Source organism: Lampris incognitus, chromosome 16 (assembly GCF_029633865.1).
Source record: "Lampris incognitus isolate fLamInc1 chromosome 16, fLamInc1.hap2, whole genome shotgun sequence".
In the NCBI taxonomy this organism is placed as follows: domain Eukaryota; kingdom Metazoa; phylum Chordata; class Actinopteri; order Lampriformes; family Lampridae; genus Lampris; species Lampris incognitus.
This window is the reverse complement of record NC_079226.1, coordinates 22108985-22129218: the sequence shown is the minus strand read 5'-3', so window position 1 is coordinate 22129218 and position 20234 is coordinate 22108985. Positions and strand designations below refer to the sequence as shown.

Genomic DNA, 20234 nt, shown 5'->3' with positions numbered 1-20234 from the left:
GCCTGAGTAGACCTACAGATGGCCCACATTGATATTCATAACTGACAGCAACTGGTAGTGCAAAAGCAACCTCAGGCTTAGTTTATACACAGCCAGCCAAATGTTAATGTATGCAAACATGTATTGGAACACCTGCGTTTTGCATTTATGTCGCCTGCGTGACATTCATTTCTGCAGAAGAGTAGATGGAGAAGGGAAACGGCGTTAAACCCGTGACACTCATTTTACATTATGTAAAATTTTACATAGTGTAAAATGAGGTTGCGGTGGCCTACAGCGTGCCGTAGTGCGAATTGATGAGTACACTTAGATACTATAGTATATACTATAGTCATATGGACGAAGGCTACATCGCGGCCAATGTCAACTTGATAAAACTGGTATTGAAAGACACGCCGTGAGAACCCCGCGTGTCACCGCGGGGGGTGGGGGGGAGAGCAGTGACATGCGGACGGGGCGTCGATGGCCCTTTAAGAAACTCCATGTTTTCGCAACATGATGCGTCAACATAAAAAGCGGATGATGTTGTTATGTAAAAAAACAAAACGCTGAAGTGATTCGTAGTTAGTTTGAGCGCCGGTGAACGACATTACTTACTGGGTCCAGTTCAGTGACTTGTGTATATTCAGCTGTTACCGACGAGTAGTTTTTTTAATTTCTTTTCTTTTTTTCTTTTTTTTTCTTTTTTTAAACGCGTGGCGGACAGTTGCGCAGTTTCGAGAAAAAGCTTCGGCGGATCAACGCAACTCAACAGAGTCGCCCGACTGTGTTTTGCCCCCCTTCACGATACACCTGACCCATCTCTCTTTTCTTCCCCTCTCTGGAAATGCGCTGCCCCCTTTCACGCCGAACTTTTCTCGATGCCTTTTTCGGGGTCTACAGAGCCGGGGGTTAAACCGGCCCCCACCTCTGTCATACACAGGTAGACAATTAAGAAACCTCAAAGTGTGATCGAACGAGGTCCACCCACTGGGCTGAGACCCCTTCGGACCGGAATGAGAAAGGATCGGCGGTAACGTTTCACTCAGTTTTGAACAGTTTTTTGTTTCTGCTTTTAACTTCTGTTAGTGGACGCGATCGACTTCCCTCGCCTGCATCGTAAGTACACAGCTCGGCTACGGCTGGCGTTTCGTACCCGCAGATAATGGAGCAAATGTAGTTTTATGCCGATAGTTGTTGGCGAGTTTGCTGGTTTCAGAGAGTACATCAGACTACAGGGATTATATTAGGCCTGTATTAGAGCTCATACTGGGGATATCAATGCGTGTTACTCGACAAGAGGCTGCTGAAAACAATGTATCATGTGAAAAGGAATGATGGAATTGGGACGTTTATGAAGGAGGCAACGGCGTCTCTGTTATTAGGCATCAGAGTTTGGAGAGGTTGTTATCACTTTGACATGGAAGATGGTATGAGGTCCATGACTTGCAACTTTGCCGCAGTATGGTTTGCGTGGTGCTTTTTCATTAGTGTAGTTAAGAAACATGCGTGGCAGTAGAGCTACAGGTTTTGATTAAGCCTCTTCAGTTTTGTTTGATTGATTGATTTTTGAACATGTACAAAAACAATGGCTAAGAAACAAAACTAAAAATCAAAATTATCTATAGTATAGGGTGCACACACACACACACACACATTTATTCTTTGTTCTGTAACACAACATAACATCTTGATGTCAGAGCATAGCAGTATCTTTCAAAAGAAGTATGTCACCAGACTTGAAGTGTAACCCTTATATAAATCCTGGACATAATCCCATTATTTCTGAAGAAGTATCCCGCTGTGCCCACAGGATGGAGGTAATAGGGATGAAGAAACTGAGAACAGATGTTCTCAGATCAACATTTAACATGATGTCCCTGGGCTGTCATATCATTGATCCAGTCAGGTTGAAGTAAGCAGTAGGGCAGGGTTGGGTTAGGGTTGGACCAGTGTCAGCATATCAGGTATTGATCTGAGAACATCTCTCACTTGCAAAAATGAGGACATGCATGGAGGAACGTCTCAGCCGTGTCACGCCTACACCTTTGCCTCCTCATTCTTTCGGCTGTCTCTGTAATATAGGCCAACTTCTCAACAATACTCCCCACTCAGGCAACGAGAATGTGTGGTTTGATGACACAATATAATGGAATATCGCATTTGCGAAGTTGCCGCAAGTCCCTTTCTCCTTAGTTACTGTTGCTTTGTCCGACAAGCCTTCGAGCTGAATCTAGGTACCATCCGCCTTCTGCAAAGTATCACAAAGGGTAGCTGATCACGAGAGAGTGGGATGGGGTGAATCTGTATTACACGTTCCCCAACATCACCTTTTTACCATTTTCCTTTGCCTGAACTACTAACATCACATTAGTGTACACTAGTGTGAGTGTTTGCCTAAAACCTGCTCCCCTCTAAATATTGGAGGATTTAGTGCAGTTGTTGAGCCCTTATTGGTGGATTGTTGCATCAGTCATGTTGAAAATGGTGAAGTGACTAGAAATTCACTGCTTCATCCACACATCTGCGATATTACCATCAGAGCAGTTTGCAAATTTTATTTTCCAGCACGGTTTTCTAAAATTGACATTTCTGGGTATTGTACAATATCCTATTCTGCTCAGTTGGGAGTGATAAGAAGAAGTGATAACTGAGGTTGTATTTGTTTGCATGTGTCATTCTACACCAGCCCCTCACACTGCCACTTAAAGCTGAAATCTGCAACTTTTCTTTCTCAGTAAATCATCATTTCATCCATCTGGATCACAGAGTCAGGTTACATAACACTAACTGGCCTACTTATAATGGATGGAGATGCTCTCCAATCTCCATATAATGCTATGGAAATTTTTTGGCCAGGTCATACCAACCGGTGCAGCATTAAACATGCACACGTTGGAGACAAAGCCAAGGAGAGAGAAAAAAGTTGAAACGTGATGCTGATACGGCGATGTTTCTGTTGGACAAACAATTAGGATTACTCTAGAATAGTGTTACGATATATTTTTGACAACGTATGTAATACATTAGACTGCCTGCGTTAGCGTTGGTCTGAGGATGCCGATTTTACAAGGGTGCAGACTACTAACCGGTGAGCTGATAGCACATGCGCAACATAAACTGCCACACCTTGTTTGTAGTCCAAGTAAATCAATAGCAACAGGTCTATTTCTCTCTGCCCCCTACATTGAAACACTGGGGCATTGTTCTTTTGTAATATTGATTATCTGTCCAGCTGAATCGCCACATCATAATCACGTTTCCAATGTATACCAAGAAAAGTCACGGATTGCAGCTTTAAACACTTTTTTTATAGTTGTCCGTTGTCAATATATAGATTTTAATTTCTTTCTTTTAAGAAAGGCACAAAAAGGAAATGTAGAAGAAGAAACCATTACCCACGTTTAGATCATATTAAGCATTCATATTAGAATAGAACTTGACATGCATTCAGCATCTCAGATCTTCTATTGCCTGAACTTGAAGAACAAAAACATGCTGTAAAGCAGATATGTATTGTACGATGTGCATATTCTTTTGAATGCCCATGCTTGTGATTGACAGCTTTTAATAACAAAATGACATGACTTTGGAATTTGTCTGTGCACATTTCATTCTATGAAAAGCCTTGCTCTGATATCGCAGTCTTCAGATGTTAAAATATTTTAGTTGTAATGACCAGTGAATCCCGAGAGGCTCAGGATTAGCAAGGATCTACTCTAGTCCATTTCTCTAAAACCCATTAGCACCAACCATTGTTTCTCTCTCTCTCTCTCTCTCTCTCTTTCTCTCTCTCTCTCTCTCTCTCTCTCTCTCTCTCTCTCTCTCTCTCTCTCTCTCTCTCTCCTTCCCCTCCCTGCCACTCTGCTTTCACTTTCTCTTGCCCCCCTTTACTCTTTTTCACTCATCTTGGCACAATGCCGGAGACACAGCTGCAAAAATCGCAGATCTGTTTCATGGAAACACGGCCGGAGAGGAGGTAAAGTTGGTGGGAAGGAGGGAGTGAAAGAATAGAGACCCAAAGGCCGGTGTCAGCTGTTGGCTGACCCACAGCTGCAGAAGATGTGAAGTTAGGAGTCTGGGGATTGGGGCTGTTATCACACACATGGATTGTTTACATGGGAGCAGGGGGATTAAATCCTGTTTGGCTGAGACCGAACAGAACAGAAGTGCTCTCTGTGACGGCCAAACGTCGGGCTTCTATGCAGGAAAGCACATGGCACCAAGTGTCCTTCAGTCTGGCAGATGCTAAAAGCATGACTGAGGCCCTGGCAGGCAGGCAAGCGGGCAGGCACCACCTCCGCCCGCAGCTGTGTTGGAAATATAGCGACAGGCCTCTCCCATCAGAGAGTCATTGTTCACGATGATAATGACAATCTCTCCCTGTCGCTCTATTGCTCTTTATCACTCTCTCTCCCTTCTCTGTGCCGTCTCCATTCATCACTCTCAAGCTTCTCCCTCCGCCTGTCTGTGTTGCTCACGCGTTCTGTTCCCTCTCTTAATTTTTCTTTCACCTCATTCTCCCTTGCTCGCTATGAAAGGCAGTGTCGGATGTCTGTATTTCAGAGGACCTGTCAGGCAAAGGAACCAGGAGGTTGAAAGTGAAAAATTGCCCCTGTGATTTCTGCACAGTTTTACTTCTTTCTACTCAGAGATGTGAGATGTAAGACACCCTCTCTCTCTCTGCCTGCCTTTGCCTGGCCTGTGCTTTTGCACTTTCTTTGAATTTAAGTCATCTTCATCTCTTTCTTGTTCTTGTTCTCTTTTTTTTTTTCCCCTCCCTCATTGTCAGTCTGAATTATTGGAGTCTTACTCTGCCTCTTTGAAGGGGAACAGTATAGGCAGATAATGACACTTTCTGCCCTGTGTCTTGACAGATCTTAGGTGCTCATCTGTCACCTCTAGATCTGCAGGCTACAGTGCTCATCTGTCACCTCTAGATCTGCAGGCTACACTCTAAAGTTGAAAAATAACATTAGTTTACTACCTGTTTCTCATGCACCAATCTTGCCTTTTGATGCTTTTTTTTTCATCAGCATGCACTTGTTCGTTGCAGTTACTTCCTGTTTGGATCCTTTGTTTGCTTCAATGAGTGTATCTTTTATCTACAGCTACATTGACTGACCCATCACTTTGCATCTCACAACAGTACATAGAGACCCCTCTGTATTGAGTGAATATTGGGGCTGTTATATCCCCTTTTTTCCATAATCCTTGCCGTTTTCTCAAGACTAAAAAGTCATTCAGATAGGCTCTCTTGTTGCCTCCATTTACATCTCCCCTCAGAATAAGAAATCATGGCTTTCACATGGTCAGCGTCTTTTGTGTAAAGAGTCATTAATTCAAATAATTTCTACTAGTAGTTCTTTGTACTTATCAGGCTTGGCAGCAGAAAATCTATATGAAGCCTAATTGCCATTGTGTTACAAAATAGTTACACTTGAATAGTGTCCAGAACAACCACACAGAATGGGTCGACATAGACTGATACTAATATAATCATACTCAACAATTTACTTGGATTTACTCAGTGGTGGGCTGTAAGGGCCATCAGGGCCCTCTCTGCTGCCCCTGCCAAAATCAAAATCATAATTTGTTTTTCATAGTTAAATTGAAGTGTGCCTGAAGTGTGTCTGAATTCAATTACTTGTTTTCTCTTGGGGTTGAGCAGGGATTTCCTATGTCATCTAAATGCATCACAGCTCCTTGGACCAGCACTAGTTGTATTGCTAGCCTTTTGCTGAAGCCCGAACCTGCAAACTGATTACAACTTTGAGTGACCAAATCGTCAGCCAATCAAAATTTGATGTGCAGTAATGGAACACCCCAGGGGCCTGTGACGTATTGATGCTGGCCCCAGTGTCATCATCAACTTGCAGCTTGAGCCTTTGGTGGTTTGTGAGCGAACTAAGTGCAATGGCGCCACATTCACAGCTTCTGTCGATCTTGCTGCTGCTCTACTGTGTGTTTTTTGCGACTCTGGGAGGATTATCTGCATTTTTTTCCACATTCTCACAAGTCTATCAAGTGGGGTGGAACATCAACTCCAGGTTGGTGTGCACATTTTTCTTACCAAATTGAAGGAGGTGCACTGATAATATTGTGGCTATACTTTATTGAATTTGTTGAAGTTGTGCGAGTGACTGGTGAACACTACATCAACTGTGGAAACTTATTTGTTGCCATGTGGTGTGCTTGTGCAATCTGGTTGCTGAATAACATATAGGAAGATCTGATGGTGATGCTGCAATAGCTGCTACAGTGCACAGTGGTGTGTGTTGTGGTTGTTGAAGATCAGCTGTCTTGTTGGTGTTGATCCTGTAGTGCATATAGTGCGGGATAGTGTATTTTGTATGTGGCTGTGATGGCTGTATCGGCACCCATATGAGAAATTTGTATGTGTGTGTGTGTGTGGGGGGGTGCAATTCATTACTGAGGGCCCTGATTGAAACCCCACGGTACGCTACTGGATTTACTTAGGATTGATAACAGTGCTGTGACGATCTGTAAAATGCATGCACCTATAACACACTTGCGTATTAAAGATACATAAGTTATCATTCTTTTGATCGGGTTGAAGTGTGTTAAATATTAGCTGTTGCATGAGCGTTTGCATGTGTCCAACTTTCATCATTAAAGAAATGTCCCCCAAGTCTGCAACAGTGGCTGCGTTTCATCTGCATCTAAATAGTGTAATGTCATAAAATGACATGAATTCATATCTTTTCAGTGCATATTCATGTATGGTATAACTTATCAACTACAGTACTCTCATAACGATGCTTTGATTCAGACTTTAGGTATGTGTTTTTATAAATGTGTCAAAATATAGTTACAGTGGTTTCTATCAGAAAAAGAAATTGAATTTGGAGCAAAAGTGTATGTTTAGAGTTGTGTTGCTTTTTTTTTACGGAGGTGGTGGTGGGTGGGTGGGGGGATGACTTTGAGAGAGTGTTGTGCCAGAGACCTCCATCTGAGGAGACTTAAATGATGAATAGGGTTTGCTGCTGAACTGGACAGCTGTTGTTATGGGGAAACAATAGGAAAAATGAAATCATAATAACAGTATGACACCTTATTGATCCCCATAAGGAAATTCCACCCCCACCTTCCTTCCCTTCCCCTATATACTAGGAGGTCAGAACCGGGGTCCAAACAGGAGGAGCCTCACTGGAGCTTGATATATTTTAACTATATTGCTTGAAGTGAAAGGACTTCAGCAGGGCATATTCTAGCCAACACCAGGGCTTTAATATGTCTTCCAGTAGAGGGACAGTCTCTCTGTATTCACTACACCACACTGCTTGCTGCCTGTAAGGCACTCATCAGAACGGCGCCTCCATCCCCCTCTGTGGAGGGGACTAGATTCATTTATGGAAGTCGCATCAACTGTTGGGGCGCTGGATTTGTTTTCTGTTTTTTGTTTTTTCTCAAATACAAAGAAACGTACAGATTCTAAATCAGTGCAATTATACGGTCTGATTACTATTAATAGACTTAGGCTATTAATAGGTTAAACTGCAGTCTCTTTGTGACAATATTTCCTTTTCCTGTTTCTATGGCTGTCATGATGTGGCATGGTCATATCACCACGTGTAAGCCTATCTGTGGCAGCAGCTATTCATCCTCTTTAGAAAAAAAACCTTAATACCCTGATGAGAGAGAGAGAGAAGAGATGGTGTTGTGTATTTTACTGTGGTAGTACTTCCTTTTGAGCCCATTGTCCTGTTGTGTATCGGTGTGTATTGCAGAGTAGGCCTCATTGAGTCACACATTCAGCTTGTTTCCAGCTGTTAATTACACACTGTAAAGCTGATATTGATGAGGTCAATTAGCATTTATCCCAGTTAAGCCTCATTTTTGACTAAATGCCAAATTGATAACATAATGTCTTTCAAAATATTTTGTTGTTTAACCATGAGCTTGATGAAGCACAATGTTAAAGCCGCCCACTTAAATCGACTGATCTAACTGTTGCCTACTCCAACACCACCCATCAAATCTTAAGAGCAGCTTAGCATGGTTTGAAAATGTTTGTTTGCAGTCAAGAGAATCTCTCCTCGGTGATGTGTGGGCTTTTTTTGGGTATGATTTTGCAAACTGTGGATTAATGAATGAAACACATATTAACCAATACGCACACACAATGTTATATTGTTAGAGGAGGGGCAAACGCTAAATAGGCCCTGATAAGTTGGCTGCATGCTTCTCATTTGTGCTATTATCACATTTGGGCAATTGGGGGGAAAATAACCACCCATCACCCCCTTCTCCCCTATTAAGATTCGCCACTAAGTGGATCACTAGGTTATCGATTGGTGGCACGTGGGCGCCGACTAAACTTCTGCCTTTTTTCTTTCTTTTTTTTTAAACAAATGGTACCGGATTGGGGAAGTTTTTTGCTAAACTGCGGTGGGTGAGGTTTTCTGTCTGGGCTCTGGAGCCCGATGTATTGCGCTCGGTGTCCCGGTGCAACGACAGCCTGGCCAATGCGAATGCAGCGCATGAATATCATCTCGAGCATGCCGCTTCGGAAGTAGGTCACCGCTCACCGTTCCGCCGTGTCTCGAGCCGCGCGAGGCTATTCGGCGACCCGTCTCCCATACCGATGCGCAGACGAAACATACGAAGATTGGCAATCAAGAGACGGTAGAGGTTTTTTTTCTTTCTCTCTCTCTTCTTATTCTTTATTTATTTCATTTATCGAGGACGGGACGCGACGTGGTGTGTGTGTTCAAATCCAACGGCTGTAATTCCAGTCACCGTTGCAGATTATAGGCTCGGGGATATCGTAGCGCACAACGAGATCCTAGTGATATTCATTATTGACTAGGAGCCCCGAATATCAGCTTTATCGAGCAATGTTAATAGCCGACTGGTCGTCTGACCATCGTCCCGGTGAGTGTGTTTTTACTTCTGATATCGTAACCTACAACCCACACTGAAGACCGCATGCTGTCAAATCAGCCCGTCTGTCCACAACCACGGGCAACTCCAGGAACAGATAGGCTGCATGTATGTAATCGGATTACGGTGTTCGTTAGGATACCGATAACTGCACTTTATTCGGGTCGTTAGAGTTGCTGGGTGTGCTTGCAATTGGTTGTTGTTAGATCTGAAAGGGGGGGTTGGTTTATAGGAGTGTTGAACTGATATTTTGTCCAGGGAAGGCGGACTTGGTGATACGCCCTGTATCTGTGATGCACACAGCACTATTTCTATATGGGCTTCTCCCTCGTGACAACTATATAATAAAGATCGCTTCACACAAAAACCTCGTTGGGGATTGGTTTTTTTTTTTTGTCTGTAAAAATAGCCCAGAACACGTGCTGGCTGTAAAGCACATTGGGGTTCCAATCTCATTTTTGAACTTTCCATCGCCCCAAGTGCACTAGTTAACTGATAAACATGCAGCCCCATATGAAATAACCGATGAATTGATATGTTAGCCTCTTTATTAACCAAAAGTTGAATAACGTGTTCAAAGCCATTCTTGTTTCAGCTTTTCAGTCTTACTTTCATTTTAGGGGCTCGATGTGTGTTCTTTAGCTGACCTCAAATGAAAATAATGAGGAAATGGGAAGGAAGTATTTACTAAAAGCCTTTGCACCCGAGTGACTGCTGCTCAAAGGAAAAATCAACTGGGTTTTTGAAACAGCTTGACCAAATGAAATGTAATGTCACTCGCTGTGCAGGCTTAAGATAACATTTAGACATAGGCTGTTTATACACCCCTCATGCAAACCCATCTCCACTGTTACAGGCACTTTACAACAAGGACGGTATACTATGCTTTCACAATGTGTACTTTAGCATGAACCACACATCTATGGTTTCAAAGGGCCCCCAAAAAATGCCTTTAAAAAGTGATAATCTTTTAAGCTTTTCATGTGCGTTTATGTAAATTATTGTTTACTAGTTGTTTTTTTGCATTATTTCATTTATTTGTTTTATTCTGAGGAATTTTGAATACCTATTTTTGAACCCTAAAGCAAATGTGGGAAGTTTCCAAGAATGTCATCACCTTTAAAGTTTTCTGAAGGCACTGTAACGTACTTTGTGTGTGTGTGTGTGTGTGTGTGTGTGTGTGTGTGTGTGTGTGTGTGTGTGTGTGTGTGTGTGTGTGTGTGTGTGTGTGTGTGTGTGTGTGTGTGTGTGTGTATTTCAGCATATGTGGGCAAGGTACTGCTGCCATAATCAAAGCCGAGTTTGCACAAGTCTTATAAGCAAGTTAGCATTTTTATGTCAAATTTCTCGAGGTGAAAACACCAACCGTGTATGTTTCCCCCTCAAATGTATCACCACAGTATTGATATAGAGCTGTCTTACAAATTTAGTAATTGTTCCAGTCAATGTCACCTTGCTCAGGGAGACAGATGTTTTTTTTCTTCCTGTGTAAACTGATGATCTCCAATGAGTTTCCCTGTCTTTGTTAATTTAAGTCCTGTCCAAATTAAGCAACCTGATTTGATTTCCATAGACAGAAACTCTGTGTGAGTCTCCTTCTGTTTTCTTATTATATTTAAATTGAATTCCGCCTCTCAAGGATTGCATTTCACGGTTCACTAAGTCAGTTGGGAACAAGGGCAAACAAATCAAAGGGATGGTTGGAAAAATATCCCAGTAGAAAGTGCTGTCCACTCCAGGATAAACCTAGTTGAGCATTGTTAGACAGTAATTCAGCTGTTGTCAAGCATGTCCTGAGCAATTTTTAGACTAGGCAGAAAATGTTTCATGGACCGCTGCTTCCTCAGAAGTAAAGGATCACTGCCGCTTTTTAAGAAGCTTGGAAGGAGTATTAAAAAAATGGATTTAAGAGTCCTTTAACAAGCATTTCAGGCATTTTTAATTTGATATTTTCTTATTAATACCCTAAGGATGTAATTCTCTTCTCACCTGATTTAGATTCATGGTGAGCCGGCAGTGTGCGGCACCCTTGGAGAAGGTTAGGGTTAAGTATTTTGCTCAAGGCTACATTGACAGGCGTGGATACGCGGGTGATCAACGCTGGGCTCTCTGGTTGTGGAACAACCTTGCTAAACACTCAGCCGTCATGGCTCAGAACTGGTAGAATATCCATCCGCCTGCCTGAAACTTGTGCAAGGAAACTTGTGAACACTGTCTCCTATCTCCTCACATTTATGTTATCTTATTTAGAAACGTACAAAGCTGTGGCCTCATGAACCATCTTGAGAATGACATGATAGCATACCCAAGGATGATCGGTCTCATACCACATGGTGATTAGGTTAAGTAGTATAAATAGTGCATTGAGACAATGAGTCAGGTATTATGCAGTGCAAAATTTGTTTTAGCAGAGGTAGTCATCTGTATTTTTGAGTCATAAGGCATCATTAATCTCATCTCTACCAGTTTTTGCTTGGTTCTGGACGGTTGAGGAAATGAGGTGTTTTATGACTGTTACAGTTATCCTTTGGGCAGGGCAAGTGATGGTCTGTTGACCTTACAAAAGACCATTGCAAGTGTGTGAAAAGGTGCCAAGAGCTGGCTCACAAATATCGGACGCTTTTAGATTCGTTCTCAAGTTGCACTTTCTCCATTGCAAAAAGACTCATTATCTTCTGGTGATCAGTTTATCACATGTAAGTTCAAGTTTATAGCACAGTAGTGCTGTTACTGATTTGGGTGTGAAAGCCAAATGGCTTCTTTTTCTTTTTTTTTTTGGCTGAAATGTCCCTTCATCTTACAGAGCCCCATCTGGACAGTCAAATATCCTAATTGCGCATAATCGTAGGGCTCTACAGGAAAGATGGTCTGTCTATCTCTTTATGCTGCACTCGAGTGGGATTGCATTAAGGTTACTGCTGGTTAAATCCTCAATTACCATAAAGTTTACCACGAGTGACAGCAGTTTTTGGTTGTAAATGAGCATATAGATTCACATGTGCAAACACCAAAGACAGCATCTGTTTTACCTCGTTGCATCATAGAAGTTCTTGAAGTTTCTATGCCATACATTTTAAACAGGTCTCAGAAGTATTTACACACACTATCATTTAGAAAAGTTTTTTTTTTTACGCTTTTTTCTGCCATCACATTTGCTGGAATAAGGATCACTTCAGGGATCATTTGATCATAGCATAACCTTTCTTTGTGCTTCTGTCTTGTCTACAATGTTGTTAATTCACTCCCACTGTACGATTTGAAAGTTTATAGGCCAATTTGAACTTGAACTACCCTTTTAGGGTGAAACGGTTTCTTCAAGTTTTTATATGTCGAACACAGTCACCAAGGGTTTGGCTAACTACATTGTTTATGTAGGATCAACTTCAAGCTGCGGTCATATCTGATATTTAATCTGGGAAGCATCTCATTTTCAACAAAAGATCCAAATTACCACTAAAAGCATTGATCACGTCGCAAAAAATGCTAAGTGTTGCATTTTTTGCTCTGTTCTTCTGTTTAGCTTTGAGTGGGTGATAGTGTGTGCAATGTTGGGGCTGTAATGGTTTACATGAGTCATTAATCGGCTCCAACATGGGCTCAGGCTGCTGAAAAATTGCCCCCACTGATATAAGAAATGAAAAGGCAATGAAAATTCATCATCCTGTTGTAATCCAAAACAAACAAATGTTTGTGCAGTTAGAGCACAATTAGTTCATATATCATAATCTAAATATCCTAGTAAGAGCTATTTCAAACCACTTCAGATATTGGAACCGAGTCAAGGAATAGACCCAGGGGCAAACCTCATTGCCTAATCCGCAAGTTTTATTCCCCACTGTGTTGCCTTACAAACCAAGAGAAAATGTTGTACTAATACTTGTCATCCATTTTTCAGTTTCTCTACTGGCAGACATGCATAGATTAAGAAGGATAGTCTTGGCAGTCATCTCTCTAGGGACATGGGAACTATGAGTAGTCTTGGTTTGTTAAATAGGGCGTTACAAGGTCCTGTGCGCCACATTAAGTTGCTCCCATCTAATGTGTCTGCAAGAGCAAAATCCAAGTGTAGCTTGCTGTTTAAGGTATATGAGTAAGTGTGCAATCTTTCTTTCCCCAGGAGGTGTATGAGTCCAGGTGATGATCCATGATGATATGCATCAAAGGGCCGCTCTGAGCTTGACGCACACCTTGGCCTTGGCAACCTGTGGGAAGGGGTGGTGAATCTGCCCCCCTACGGTGTGACCATGGTCCGAGCTCAGCAGAGCCACCCAGTGAAACGAGGGAAGCCTCGGAAAGAGAGGGAATGCAGTGGAGCTGGAGTGAGGGGGAAAAGCAAGCCGAGAGGGAAGAAAATGAAAAAGGAGAGGAAAAGATCATATAGAACTAGAATAAAAACAATGACAGCAGGTGATGGAGATGCACTGGACTGTTGTGTCCTTCTCACCCGTCTGGAGCAGAAAGAGGCAACAGGGAAAAAAAAGGATACGCCAAGGGGTGGGAAGCGAAACGGTCCAAAAGTGAAACGGAAGCATTGTTTCAGCTCCATACAAAGAAGGACCAAATCTTATGAACCCAGACAAAAGAAAACTTCAGTAGTCAATCAACAAGCACCAGAACCAAAAATCAACCAAGCAGACGCCTTACTCGCATTTCCAACCCCCATCATTGAGCCTCGCAAGCGGAGAATGGCCTCTCTCAATGCAGAGGCTGTCAACAGCTTGCTGCTCTACAGAGACTATTCGCTCTCATCCAGTGTCCACAAGAAACAACGTCCTATCGAGAGTCTAGCTAAAGATAGCCTCACTAAAGCCACAGCTGTTTGCATAGATAAACCTAACAAGCAGGAGACCAAAAAGATTCCCAGAGGAGAGAAACAAGATCCAAGTGAAAGATGCAAAAAACAGAAGAGATCAAAGGTGAAGGCCGATAACATCGACTGGTTGACTTTGCTCACCCCAACGCCTAGACGTCAGGCTGGTCTTACCGCAGCAACGCTGCTGAAACTCACCAGTGCCCTGTATGTGAACAAACGTACAAGAAAGACTGACTCTAAACCACAGAGTGAGAGCAGGACAACCGCAGTGCAGAATAATCTCACCCGTGAACCTGACTGTGACAGTGGGACACCACAGACCAAAATATCAACACATCCCAAACTCGAAGGGCATCTACATCATGGAAAACAGGGTACAGAGAATCCAGTCCATACAGCCCAGTTGGGATCTAATGCACAGAGATGCTGTAGTCTGTGTAAAACGGGGACTTTGGATCCCGAGGGAAAGTGGACTGGGACTTCAGGGGAGCAGGTGTGTCATAAACATAGACGCCGCTGCAACTCTGTCACAGGGTTATCCCTGAAGCCTGTCAAAGAGGAGCAGGTGGAGACTGAGGTGTCTCCCTGCTGCTGTTCAAAGGAGAGGTGTGTGGAGTACTTCCACCGGCTGGCCCTCTTCCTGGGAGAGAAAAATTTTGAGGAACCGGAGGACGGTTCACTGTCAAACGTGTTCCACCACTACCACCATCACCACCACCACCACCACCACCATCTCCAGTCCCCACACTCTATAGCCCACCCAGCAGCCATACCCATCAGCCCCCATGCTTATACCTGTTTTCCTGGCTACTACCTACACTATCGTCATCCAGACACCTCCCCCACTTCCATACCCTCCATTGGTCTATGTCCCAAGGGAGGCAAGAGACCCAAGCTGCTCCCAAGTACAAATCCCCCACTGTCGGGGATCTCCCATCCAGTGTACTGCTGCACCTCAGTAGAAGCATGCTATGGAGAACCTTGCAGGATCAATGGCTTCTCATCCTACTCTGGTTTAATACCAACCATCCCCAGAAGAGGGTGCTCTTTTGGTAACACAGACCACACCAAATGTAACTACAGAATCAAAAGAGGTGAGCATGCAAGAGCTGAACATAAACCTGATGTTGTCCATGTATGGGTTTAATTCTAACCTTTTGTCTTCATCCATATAGTATGTTGGGACCGGAATCACCTGAATGGCAAACTATGATAAATATACACCAATTTGTTTTGGTGACATTGATGCACAGTCATAGACCTATTGTCCGCTTAGAATGATAGCCCAATCAAATACAAGGGCACGGGTAGTAGAAAAGCAAAAGCACTTGAGCTATTGTGCAAAGGCATGGCGAGAGAAAATGCACAAGTGGACTCTTTATATTGCTTTGTATATATTGAATGCGCAATAATATGTGTACTCAGCATCTTGTTATATTAGACAAAATGGACAAAAGGACTCTTTTTATTGCTTTGTATGTATTGAATGCTCAATAATAATTATGTGCACTCAGCAACTTGCTATGCACTGTATATTTTTCTCACCGCTGTAAAGTGAAGTTTAGTGAGTGACCTGTACTGAAATGGTCAGCCAATGAATTGATGGGTGTCAATAGGCCTTCATTTTTTTGTGGTTTGAATATAAAATCTACTTAGGTTAAAATATGCAGAGAAGTGTTAGTATTGTAATACAGTGTGCAGAAACCACTTGGGAAATGACAAATTGCACGTCAGATGGTGACAAGGTTTGTAAACAGTTTTATCTGATCATTGGGAAGTTTTCAGAGTTGATGGTAATCCAGAGTTCTAAAGAGGGTTAATAGGATTTAAAAGATCCCCTAATAAATTTGGAACTTGAATGTTCATAGATATAATATGTTTATTTTCCCAAATGGGAAGGATGAGATCATTTTAACCGTTTGGCTGCTTAAATGAGTCCAATGTGTTAAGAATGCCCCTTAGAATGCTTTTGTTTCATCATTTGAATACAACTAGCCTGACAGTGAATTCTCCCTCAGCTGAACCTTAATGAATCCATTATCTGAGCTGTGAAGGCACAGCTACTGGAAGGCCAGCTGTTGTTCTATACTACAATATGCTCATGTTAGAGAAATCTGGTTAAAATCAGAGGTGATGTAGTAAATATATGGATATACGTATCTGCTGCAATATATGGCACAAGTAAAAACGGTGTGTTGTGTGTGTGTGTGTGTGTGTGTGTGTGTGTGTGTGTGTGTGTGTGTGTGTGTGTGTGTGTGTGTGTGTGTGTACATGTCTATTTGTTTAGAAGACCTAATCGACCTCATTAAACAGCAGTGATTTTAGCATAACTGTCTTCCTGGATCTCTTGCTCTGTGTCTCTCTTCCCCTTTTTCTCTCTCATTTAGCAGCATAGGACTAATATCCATACAAATTTGTCTGACACTGTCTGTGTCAGCATTGCACAGAGACCTACCATTTGTGTATGAATGTGTGCAAATGCACGTGTATATGTGTGCCTGCCCTGCTTCCTGTGCGGGGGCAAGGTTCTGCTTAGGCAGCAGAACTATTAACAAATGAGTGTCATTCATGTGTTTATTATATAACCTTGTTAGATAGATGGATAAATACTTTTGTCATTTTACAAAGATCTTTAAAACCTTCCATGTATGTGCGTTTCTCCTTACTACTAAAACCATTCTTTCTCTGTTCTTCCCTCAGAGGACTACTCATCAGCCCTCAATAACCACCACAGCCCCTCCTCCATTCCCATCTCCCCTAATCCCCGAACCCTCACAGGCTGCCCTGTGCCCACTGTGCCTCCAGCTGGCCAATCGGTGCCCCATGTTCAGACCCCTCTCTCAGACCCCAGCCAACCACAGCCTCCGCTGCAGGTGGCGAAGGAGTGTCCGCAGACCGCAAAAGCACCCAGTGGGTCAAGGTCTGGTGTACGCGGCACCGGCGGCGTCAGCTCTGCTGTCCGCCCGCTCAACAGGGACAAGAAACAGAAGCTTGGCTCTGCCAACATCAGAGGTCGAGTGGTTGCCAAGCAGCCAAAGAACGACCGCCAAAAAGCCACCAACGGTTGGCGGGCCGTCGGCCTGCCCTTTCAAAAGGAGGTTTACACTGTGGTATGTTGAAGTGCATTCAGTGTCTTTCTAAGACAGCAGTGCTATTATTTCAGAATTTAGTCATCAAAACAAAAACATCTACTGAATTATCACAACCGTATTATTGTCACATCATTTTTATTTCTGTCCAAAAATCTGATTTTTATAATGTTTTCAATTCAGGCACAGCCGTCAGTCAGTCATTTAAAGCAGAGTGGCCCTAACAGCCTTCTTTATTTGATGCTTTCTTGGTACTAGAAAACTTAGTATTTCCTGTTCCCTGTGTTCCCAGGGAGAGGAGGCTCTGGTAACAAGGACGTGTTTTGAGGGGGTACAGAGGGATGGCGAGGTGATCTGGGTCAGAGACACTGTCCTTCTGAGATCTGGGCCCAGGAAGAAGTCTCTGCCTTATGTCGCCAAGATTTCTGCCCTTTGGGAGGACCCTGAAACAGGTAAGAGGCACACCTTTAGATGCACACAGAGATCTCCTATTGATATAAATACATGTGAAGCCAAATTAATGCTGCTGTAGCAGCCAAAGAGCCGGTCTGACTTGTCACAGTAGTGCTGTCATGAGGTGCTGAGGTTAATTTTGATAAGTAATTGGCTCTTTGTGTGTTTTCGTTTGTTTTTTTTTTCTCTCCAGGAGAGATGATGATGAGTTTGTTTTGGTACTACCGCCCTGAACACACACAGGCGGGACGCAACCCCAGCCTGCATTGTGAGGTGAGAGGCGACCACAAGTAGTTTGTCATTTCACAGCCACACAAACAAACAATAAATAACACACAGTGGCAATGAGATAATTGTGGCAGTCATCTGACCCTAAGGAGGCAATGAAATAACGCCCTGTTTGGTATTCAGTCTCTGTATACTGAGGAGAACCAGAATTGTTAGTTTACATTGTTTTTGGCAGGTATGGTCTTTTTTTAGACGCATAGTTTCTAGCATTGTTGTCTGCAGTAAATGACCTCGTGGTCCAGTCAGTATAAGCGTTTGTTCACCACTCCCCACCCCTCTATTTCCTTAGAATGAGATCTTTGCATCTCGCCATCAGGATGTGAACAGTGTGGCCTGCATTGAAGACAGGTGCTATGTCCTAACATTAGCACAGTACTGTCGGTAAGATGGAGACCTCAGAGGACGAATGAACACTAAATTTTGAATGTATAGAACATCAAGTGGCTTTCAAATATTTTTCCTTTTACTGCATGTTTTCCTGCAAGTCATTTAGTTGAAATGGTTTCATGGTCATTTCAGATTTTGTGCCTTGGTAAAGTGCCGTATGGAGGGTGTACGTGAAAGCGCCACCTCTGTTCTCGTGCCACCCGCTGTCGGCCATGTCATGCCCACCCATCACTGCGTCCCCGACGACGTTGACCCCGAGCTGGTGTTTGTCTGTCGACACGTGTATGACTTCCGCTATGGGCGTCTACTCAAGAACCTGCAGTAGCAGCCAGCAGGTCATGACACACACAGTGGAGAATATGAAATAACGCTACTGTGGTGCACTGGGTTTCATCATCCAGACCCGTTACAAGCTACCTACCTACCACCTCTCCCAGAGAGCAATTGGGAGTGCTGTCAAAGGAGATCATAGTGCTGTGGCAGTTTGGGAGGGAAAGTTTTGGAGATGAGCTAATTTTACTGAGGACCATCATCTGCGCTGAGAAGCCACACATTCAGGAATAATGAGAAAAGGATTAATTGATACAGTATATCGGATTTATTACAGTAATTTAAACTGTCATTGTCATGCATGATATATCAGAGATGTTATGGCAATGTAAGTGGTCATTGTCACATTTGATATATCAACGATATTAGAGCAGTGTAAATGGTCATTATCACAGGGTACATGACTTCTGATATTATACCACCTACTCGAGGGAGCTGTAGAGAATCCGGACCACACTCTTTAGAAATGTTATTGTGGCTCACAGATTTGTGAGATCCAATGGATGTGAAGGGAGAAATGGCACTGATTGATGTCACATAGCGACAGAGTAGTGATGTATGCAAGTAATGTCCCAACCGCTCTGATTGGCTTGATATGTACAGAATATCTCAATTAAACACATCATCTGAAGATATTTGCAGTATAGTCAGTCTGCTGCGGTGGTTAATCGAAAGAACTGAGACACAACAGCCGATGAAAAGACAGGAGAGAGGTTTCTGTACAGAGTACAAAATAATAATCAAATTTGTCCTGCTGTCTATCTGAAGGATCAATTAGGAGCATGCAGCTCTCAAAGACTGCAGTGAAATAGAAGTTTCACAAAGGAGCTCTGAAATGTATATTGTAGGCTTCGTGTGAGCTGTTTTTGAATCCCTACTTTTTTTTTCTTTTTTTTTGTATTATTCTTTAAGCTGCATAACATATTTCTAAGGATTATTTTTGTTTTATCTGTTGTGAGTCACTGGAAGGGTATCATAGATCATTTGTCATATTTTTATCTTTGAAATTCATCTGAATGATAATTCTCACACTGTAAGACCGACCTTCACTCCACTGCTGTAGCCAGAATTACACTTATGCAGGAGTAATTTTTGCTATGCTAATGTTTAAGGAACACGTTGTCTTCATATAGTGATTTGCCAGATGTATGACTTCATTTCTGCGTCAGCTGACTGTATATTTGCATTTATATACCTGGGTGAGTGTCTGTACATGGCAGATGGCATTAGTTAGTCATATAACTTCTTGTTTCTTCATGGATGAAATGACATGTATTCAGCAAAGCATTCTGTGATGATTCATTCCTGTATTCAATAGATATGTATTTATTACTGTATTGAAAACACATAATTTATTTTTGAAAAATATTTTTAAAGCAGTGTTTAGAATTTTAGATTAATTACTCTCATTCCTGATTAGGAAATAGGTTGAGTTTTTTTCTACTTCCCTGCTGCACTGTCTTTCAGATAACGTTACTGAAATGTGTGAGTTGTTTGCGATAGTATTTGCAAATCAATTCTCATACTTTCCTGTGGCTGATTCAATTTGTTGTGCCCATTGAAGCAATTATTTGCTGTCTTGAATATTTTAAACCCTTCCAAGAGGCTTTAGATACATGCACAAAATATTTCAAAGGATTCCAAATGCAATTTGAACAAGTTTGCTAATGAATGACCAGAGATGCAAGTCTGCAAAACAAAGATGTCCCTTGTCTTAGTACACCCTAGCTCCCTCTCCCTCACTTTCGCTTAATGTTCCCTTCAGTCATTTCACCTTTCAAGATGCTAAAGGTGGAGCCCCTTCCCCTTTTAACAATTTCAAGTTGCTAAGTTGTACATTGATTTGACCATGCCCTTATATTAGCCTATGCCACTGTTCTTGCTGCCTTAATGAACATTCCCATTTAACAATTTGGCAGATTAGCAACCTTGGCGGCACGGTGGCGCAGTGGTTAGCACTGTGCCACAGCAAGAAGGTCCTGGGTTCG

The 20234-nt window shown here is 42.6% G+C and overlaps 1 protein-coding gene across 1 annotated transcript; it reads left to right on the top strand.

Moving 5' to 3' along the window:
- Window positions 1-998: 998 nt before the first annotated feature.
- Window positions 999-19775, top strand: bahd1 (bromo adjacent homology domain containing 1). The gene is made up of 7 exons (XM_056296028.1): window positions 999-1098; window positions 13004-14793; window positions 16400-16809; window positions 17081-17240; window positions 17435-17514; window positions 17819-17910; window positions 18049-19775. The coding sequence occupies exons 2-7, from the start codon at window positions 13131-13133 to the stop codon at window positions 18239-18241; spliced, it is 2598 nt and encodes an 865-aa protein (XP_056152003.1). The 5' UTR covers window positions 999-1098; window positions 13004-13130; the 3' UTR covers window positions 18242-19775.
- The last annotated feature ends 459 nt before the right edge of the window (window positions 19776-20234 follow it).